The sequence below is a fragment of the Apaloderma vittatum genome, unplaced genomic scaffold, assembly GCF_000703405.1.
Source record: "Apaloderma vittatum isolate BGI_N311 unplaced genomic scaffold, ASM70340v1 scaffold33799, whole genome shotgun sequence".
Classification (NCBI taxonomy): Eukaryota; Metazoa; Chordata; class Aves; order Trogoniformes; family Trogonidae; genus Apaloderma; species Apaloderma vittatum.
This window is the reverse complement of record NW_009734062.1, coordinates 311-8,748: the sequence shown is the minus strand read 5'-3', so window position 1 is coordinate 8,748 and position 8,438 is coordinate 311. Positions and strand designations below refer to the sequence as shown.

General features: G+C 36.3%; 1 protein-coding gene across 3 annotated transcripts in view; it reads right to left on the bottom strand.

The window, feature by feature from the left end:
- Positions 1-7,172, bottom strand: part of CLK4 (CDC-like kinase 4) — a 9,153-nt gene extending 1,981 nt beyond the window's left edge. The window contains exons 1-8 of one of the 3 annotated variants that reach the window (XM_009876139.1): positions 7,119-7,172; positions 6,316-6,473; positions 5,096-5,321; positions 3,813-3,903; positions 3,347-3,413; positions 1,647-1,763; positions 1,374-1,540; positions 1,184-1,278 (exon numbers count right to left, since the gene is read on the bottom strand). In XM_009876139.1, coding sequence (XP_009874441.1) covers positions 1,184-1,278; positions 1,374-1,540; positions 1,647-1,763; positions 3,347-3,413; positions 3,813-3,903; positions 5,096-5,321; positions 6,316-6,473; positions 7,119-7,172 — 975 coding nt within the window. Of the gene's footprint in view, positions 1-1,183; positions 1,279-1,373; positions 1,541-1,646; positions 1,764-3,346; positions 3,414-3,812; positions 3,904-4,409; positions 4,413-5,095; positions 5,322-6,315; positions 6,474-7,118 lie in introns of those variants that run through there. The other 2 variants (XM_009876140.1, XM_009876141.1) reach the window with 2 other exon arrangements.
- Between the last annotated feature and the right edge of the window lie 1,266 nt (positions 7,173-8,438).

Genomic DNA, 8,438 nt, shown 5'->3' with positions numbered 1-8,438 from the left:
CCTATTTCAGCTCAAGCTCCAGGAAAGAGGAGCTGGCAACAAAGCAATTTAATCTGGATACTCTGAACTGCTGAGTAAAGACCTTTCCCACAGTAAGAGAGCCTCCTTCCTCTTCTTAGCCTTCAAATTAACTTCAGCTGTTACGCTCCAGGAAAGAGGAGCTGGCAACAAAGCAGTTTAATCTGGATACTCTGAACAGCTGAGTAAAGACCTTTCCCACAGTAACAGAGCCCCCTTCCTCTTCTTAACCTTCAAATTAACTTCAGCTGTTACCTGTCCTGTTGTTTTCTGTTCATTGGTGCCTACACATATTTATGTAATTTTAGCTCTAAAATTAAATAAAAATAATAAAATAAAATGAAGCCTTATGCATAAACTAGAGGCAGTGAAGCCCATACTGCTTTTCTTTTTCCAAAAAGATTTTATATGCTGAAAAAGGAGCAGCAACATAAAAAGAAACTTGTACTTCTCTCAGTGCTAGAAGTGATTTGGGCACACAAATTCCCATCCTAATGTCATGTCTTGGTGTTTTCTTAGATTTAAGAGGAAAACACTGGTGAAGACCAGTCCCATTCAGGGCCCACACCAGCAATAATACTGCTCAATGACCAACATCATGTGCTGATAACACAGAAAATTAATCTTAGCTATTAAGCCAAGGACTGCAATGAATGCAGGCACTGCAGACTCCAGAGAACCAGCCCACACCAGCAATAATACTGCTCAATGACCACCATCACGTGCTGATGACATACAGAAAATTAATTTTAGCTATTAAGCCAAGGACTGCAAAACTAACAGGCACTGCAGACTCCAGAGAACCATAGAGAAAACAAGATCTGACATTCCTCTCCAAATACGAGGATGCTTTAAAGAAAAGGATTCAAATAACTTCAGAAATATGAAGGAAGAAAAACTGGCTAAATTCAAAAGCTCCCTGAGAATGTCGGATCTTCATTCTACAGCAAAGAACTTCACTAGTGATCAGATGAACAGTTTAGTTTGAATCAGAGCAAAGGTAACTCAGCAGAAAGTCAGTACAACTCAAAGAGCATAAAGAAATTCTAGGAAACAAAACTTATCACTTGACCTTCCTACACATACTTTTTCTCGTTTTAAGAGAAGTTCATCTCAAGACAGAAGTAGCCCAATTTAAGTTGGGAGAAACAAAGAACAAACTTACCATTTTAGCATTGTACTTCACTATGTAATCAGACTCCACAAACAAGATATTTTCAGGCTTTAAATCTGTATGAGTTAGTTTATTATGGTGTAAAACTACAAGGAAAAAAAGACAGCATTCCGTAATTAATCATCTACTACAGGAAAATGAGAAAATAATGTATTTGACAGGAGTATTGAGATTTACTTACAGTTTATAGACTGGCAAATCTGATAAGCCATATTTCTAATATCATTAATATGAAATGGCAGAAAGCTGTTTTCCTTAATAAAGTCATAAGTACTAAGTCCCAGCAGCTCAAAAACAATGCACACGTGGCCGTGATGATCAAACCATTCCAGCATCTGGACACAGCGGCTTAAAAAAAGAAAAACAAACAAACAAAACCACAACAAACAAATGAGAACTCAATTTACTTGACCGCAAATCCTTAGTACACTTACTATTCCAATTTGATACTTACAAATTACTGCTTGGATCCATGTTGTTTAAGTGTTCCAACACCTGTATCTCTGAACGGGCTGCTTCCCGGTATCTACCAACATTTTTCACAATTTTAACTGCCACATGCATTCCTCTCCTTTAAAAGAAAGTGAAGCATCACAAACTGAATTAATTGCTGTTAAATACCTACAATTCCAAAGCACTTCCATTTTAATAAAAGAAATACAGGGAGATTAGAGGTCACCGAGAATTATGAGTTGGATTAGGGGAATTTGACTTAAACACATTGAACTTAATCAGAACTGTTTTTATAAAGACATGTAATACCAGTCTTCCCTTTGTCAAAATCTCAAGAGTCTATGCTACATTAAATATTTCTCAGTCTAATCATCTCATCTGAGGTAGAATAAACATCAGGAATCCACCTGTAAGACCATTAAAACTAGAAAAGTTCTCATTTGAGAGAAGTACTGCAAAAATCTGACATTTTTTCTTGCAACTTACACAACTCATTCTGGGTTTTTGCCAGTGCTCCTGTGGAACCAGGGGAACTGAACAACTTCTGAAGTTTAGATTCTGGGTATTTTGTGCTAGTGAACACTGACCCACACTCTGTACTATTCAAACTGCAACGCTATTACTCAAATAGAATTAACTTTGTGTAGCTTTGTTCCATCTCATTCACGAATACCGTCTGCCCTCACAATACAGACTTGACTTGTGAAATGACAGAATGAACCGTGTCACAGAACTGCAGACAGAAAACATATGGTAACGATAACCTGAGTTTTACTGTTTAAAACACCTAGCATATACAGAACTAGTGGAAATGCAGCCATTTTCTTCTCCTCCTCCAAACATGCCATCACATGGCAGTAACCATTCCACCAAAAAAAAGTAACGGATACCAGAGTATTGAGTGTTCAGAAAAACTTTAAAGGATAATTCTGATTATTGAGATCGAGGAAAGAAATTTAGAGCTTGACCAATACAAAGCTATTGCTTTAAGAAACTAGATTACTTTTTCAGCATCTCACTGCATCGTCTTCTGAAAGTCAAGTCTCCCAGATTAGTTCTGTGCACTTTACACATCCTCACATTCTCCAGTTACGGCAACAGCACTTGTGAAACTCAAAGAAACACATAACAGAGGAAAAAAAAATTGCACTTCCTCTTTAAAAAAGACAGACGACACCTACTCAGTAATTAGTTGTTTGCACCATGTGGTTTCTCAGCTTGTACAGGAAAACAAAAAAAAAAAAAAAAAAAGGAAAAAGGTGGTTTATTTTTGAAAGAAATCGTCTCCAGGCAGATGTGTCCCAGGACAAATGTGGTTAAGGACACTTACTGTTAAAGACAGATTCTCAAAAGCTTAGAAGAAAACTGAAGTATTTCTCTATATACCATCTTGTATAGTTGATACCATCCCTGATCTTACAGAGAACAATAAAAAAAAAAATCATAGTATTGGAAGAATTGTCTGAAGAACCTTAAAAAAAGGGACAGATGTGGTATCACCTGAAAATACTTAAAATATTTTAAAGTAAAAATAAGCTTACAAGGTAGCTCTCAAAAACGGTGCATTATTTTTTCCTTAACTATACTGCCACATTTTATTTGAACTGTGGCTTTGTTTTAAAGAAAATGCCCCAACTTTTCATTTCTGAGCTAAGCAGTCTTTTGGCATGAGATGTGCTTATAAAAATAACCAATACTTACATATCATGATCTATGCACTCCACTACTTTTCCAAAAGCTCCTTCTCCTAAAGTCGCAACAATTTCATCTAAAAAGAACAAACGCAAGTCAGAATTATAAAACTACTTAAAAAAGAATTAACATTATTAATATAGACTTAAAAATGTGTCATTACAAAAGCATAATTACTTTAAATCTCAGCATCTGAATGCATTATTTTATTGGACAGGTATCATGAAAACAGTTAGCCAAAAACTATCTCTTGTTCTAATCTCAAGACTCAAGTTCATTTACTAATGGAAACTTTTTGAACACAGTATTTAAATTCTACAGAAAAGAAGATATGCAAAAAAAAACAAAAAAGCACAAAAAAAAACAGAACAAAAAGAGCAATGAAGATTTCTTTAGCCCCCCTCCTCTGACATACTATTCTAAACAGATTTTTTTGCTGACAAGTTTTTAAAAAGTGTTTAAAAATGTTCTATACATCTTGCTCTTAGAACGTCTCCACTTTCACAGATCAGGTGACCCTCCTCATCATCCTCTACACTCCTGGATCTTTTCCTTCGATGACTCTTCTGGAAACGGCACCAAGATCGTCCAGCCAATCAATATATCAGAGTGAATTCAGGGCAGAATACGCAATTCATTCAGCGGGGAGATATTCAGGCATTCAGTTACACACCAGGCCACGAACAGTTGGCAGGAGCAATTTCAAATTCAGTCCCCAGAAATTCACAGGGCACAGTTTATGTTACAGAAGAAAAACATGGCAAGGAACAGATTTTCAGATAAATACTTAAAGTGATAAAGCAACAGAAAAAACAACACAATTTTGTCTCTCAAACAGTGGCTTAACTGAAGACAGATTAAGAATGCAACATCACTATTTCTAGTATTTTTCTAGCGAATAGCAAAAAGCAATTTACATATCTAAGCTTACAGTCAGTTGAAATGCTTCTATTTTTAAAACATACACTTTACATAATCTAAACTTTTTTAAAAAAATCACGTAATTTTACGTGATTAGAGAGAGAAAAACTATAGTCAAGTCCTTCATTTGCATTGCACCATCTAACACAACCTGCTGTTTTCTATTGCAGAAATGTGACTTAAAACACCTGGAGCTGAAGATGTATCAGTGGGCATCACGCCAGCACTGAGGAATTCAGAGAGCGTGCCTTTAAAGGCAGCAAGCAGCAAACTTATCCCATCTTCAGTAAGACATCAGCGGCCACTTGCCAGGCACGTGGCTTATCACAGTTTTCTGTTATCAGGTGTAGAACTAACTGTAGAGCCTGTTCTTATCAATTTACCAGACATCCGTGTTTCACAGTTCCAATTAAGCTTACGTTAAAAAGGCACGTCCCTTCAACTACTTTAGTAACAGCATGTATGGCAACTCAACAGGCTACCTGAAAAAACACAGTTCACTACGCTGTAGAACTAAAAAGTGACAACTGGACTTTTTAATAGGAGTTACTTGTTTTCAATTTTGAGCTAACATCTTCCAGACTGATCTTAACTATGGCCCACCTACATTCCCACTGTATAACTAGTACTGATGATACTCCCGCACCCCACCCAACACTCTGATCTCAAAAGTCTCAAGTAAAAACATATTCATACGCTCACAAATGGACTCAACTACAAGATTTTTAAAAACAATATAGTATTTCTTAAAGTACTGTGACCAGGAACTGAAGTTCTAACACTCAAGAAGTCTATTACCACTAATGCATTAATAATAAAGTTAAAAATTACTCATACCGAATGCGACTGGTGACTGGAGCAATGATGTCTCTTATGCTTCCTTTTATGACTACTTTTCCTGCTTCGACCAGAGGATTTGCTATAGTGATGATGGTGACTCTTTTCATAGTCTCTGTGATAATGCCTGTGGTCATATACTTCACAGAAGTCATTTCTGTATTCCTCAACATATCTCCGGTCATGATGGTCTCTTTCATTTATGGCTCTATCGTCCAAATAATGACTGAAAATATATTTTAAGTGAATGTTCTCCACTTCAAAAACTTGAGGTTCCAACAAGATAAGTGACTTGAGCTGAGTTACAGTTATACAATATTGTCTTTACACCAAAAATGTTTTCTCACTGACTGCCTCCTCAAAAATTGCGGAGCTTTTGATATTACTTTATTAGGAATCTAACACCAGTCTCAAATACATAGCAGTCATCCACATGAACAATATATAATCCACTCACAGTTTGCAAAATAAAGCAGAAACTCTTCCTAAAATATACTGAGCAACAAAATTACAATCTCCAAAGTCACAGGATAAAATACCCTCAAAACAGCAATAATCTCCTTCTATGCTTTCACAGCTCAAAGTATTAGAAAAGAAAAATAAAACCTAGAGACTGAGAAGAGTGGCATTATTCTTAGTGCTCTGTGTTAAACACTAAAATCCTCAGAGTATCTGGATCAAAGATATTCTGAACAGAAAAAAAGCCTTAAAAAAACCTGGTGAGGCAAAAAGCCCTCATATCATTGTACACCTACCCCTTCCAACATTTTGCAAGCAAAAGCTCTTAAAAGAATTCCATGAGATCTTCTTCTCAAGGTAAAAAATAGAAGAATGTATTTCCAGTGAAAGCAGTGTAGGGGAAAAAGCAAACCACCTCCAAGTTAGCAAGAGAAACTCATACTCACCGTTGTGTTAAATCATTAAACGTTCTCTTCCTTTTGTTTATATTAGTGAAATGAAAAAGCTTTTTCTTTTAACTTGAAATTTAGGACTGAACGTATTCAACACCAATACTTAGCTAACAGCAGTGAAACAAACCAGTAACATTTAGTTGTTTTTATTAAAAAACTTTTATTTAATGGTTCAGGTACTGAACTACCTTCTAAGCTTGTTATAAGTGAGCCAGTCCTTAAGGAACCAGCAAGTCCGGGCACTCAGAAACTCTTATCCTGAAAACATATTTATTTTAGTCATGATAAGGAACATTCAGAGCCTTATACCTTTCTGAAACGTGACTTGATTTATAGTGCTTGCTTTCTTGTCCACTGCTGTGGGACCTCTTCCTGCGTTTACGGCTGCTGCTGTGTTTTCTTTGATCCCAGCTCTTTCTGTCGTCCCATTCCGGACAATGAGATTGTTTTGAATGCCGCATCTGCCACTGCAAAAAGAACAAACCAACAAAACCACATAAAAGACAAAAGCATTACACTGGTATCTGTAGATGCAACTCAACTCCTGGAGTTTGATCAAATACGACAGGAGCAGAAAGAACCGTTTATTAATTATTTTTCCTCAGCCTCCTCCACATATTACTTTGGTTTGGCGAGCAGATGTATCTTTCTCATCCTAACACTGTAACAGTTATGAAATACCCATCAAGCTTAAATAGGTCAACTCATCTTCACTTAGTATGTTTTTAATGTTCACTTAATATGTTGTTAAAGCCTGTTCTAATAAACCCTCAAGTGACTAAATAAAATTATTTCTTTAAATCTTCTGTTGGAGACCTTAATGTTCAGACATCCTCTGACAAAACCTGAATTTAGTGCTTCACGCTGTATTGTACCTAAGTTATTACATGAAAGTACGTACAATCAGTCTAAAAAAAATATTTCACAAACCTATTCAGAGGTCACTGTTAAAAAGAGGCTGTTTAAAGTTTTAGCAACGATCACAGTGAAGCCTGATATATTAATACACAACTCTGCAGTACTATGAGCCAAGCCCCAAGGTCTGAACCCTATTAGCATACAAGTGTGCCCGCGTTTTACAATTCAGCTGATTCGACAAAAACAAAACCCACCAGCTTCTGTTGCTGGATGTTATATGCAGGAATTCTCTGTTCAAACAGGTACATGCACAACTGGAAAAAAAAAAAAAAGGAAAGTAGAGCACAGCTGTAGAATTAAGAGTACAACAAAACCAACCATTATTTGTTTACTCTTCCTTGGGAGATTTTTAAAAATAAGAACATGCTTGCATATCTGTTTCAGTATATTCTGAAGAATGAGCTAACACAGGCCAAGAAAAAATTTCCATAGTAAGGGGTCAAAACAAGAAAAGTAGTTCAGAAACAGAGATAATACTAAAAAAAAAAAATCACCACAGTTGTGTAAATTGACACAGAATAACATTAGTTGCTTCTGTACCAACTGTAGCCATTAAGAAGAAAACTTTTAGAACACGTCAATGGCAAGTCTGTTATAAAAAAAACATTTTCTGGTACTTTTGTAATATTCGTGACAGGCTGATAATTAAAAAAACCCAAAACACAGCACAAGAGACACCTGCACCAATGGTTTTTATAGAAATCTGGTTTTAAAACACAAATGCAAACACAGTGACAAACTATGCAAAAATAAGTGCCTGGCACACCCTTTGGGTTAGTCATGATCTAGGTCTCACGTAAATCTTAAATCACTTGTGATACACTTACAAGAAATAAAAATACTAACATATTGAATAATAAATAAAAACGCGTTGAGAATCAAGACAAAATTAAAACCTAATAACATTTCATCTACACGCTCGAATTTCATTTCTTACCCAGCTCTAAAGCCATTTTCCTCTATTTTCAACTTACATAACAAATTATGAAACAAATTCATGCTTTGGTTGCTCTACTTTGGTGCAAAGTTCCGCTCACACACTCAGTTATAGGTGAATTGAGGATTTTATTTATGATAGCTTTTTTTCCCAGTTGTTTTCATCACCTTGGCAGAAGGCAGGCTGCACTAAGGCTCTATAGTGGGCAATTAAAGTGTCCTGCAGAGAAGAGCTTCGGTGTGAACATCATATACTTGATAAACAAAACTGAAGAAAAAGGTTTACTTGAACACTAACTGCTGTTTAACTACACTGAGTCCACACGACACTACTGGAATTAAGGCAGAAGTCGCAGATCTTGTCCATAAAGGAGCCAAGTAAGTGCAAATGAGGAGCAAATCATTAAAATCGGGCTGCGCAAGGCACGAAGTGGCCACAATCCAGGCTATAGCGAGAGCCACCTTAAGATTTTGTGCCTTTTACACACTCCCTCTACATTTACGCACCGAAGCACTTATGTAATACTGCCAGCTGACACGAACATATGCATTCCTATAGCATGTGCTCCTAAGCCATA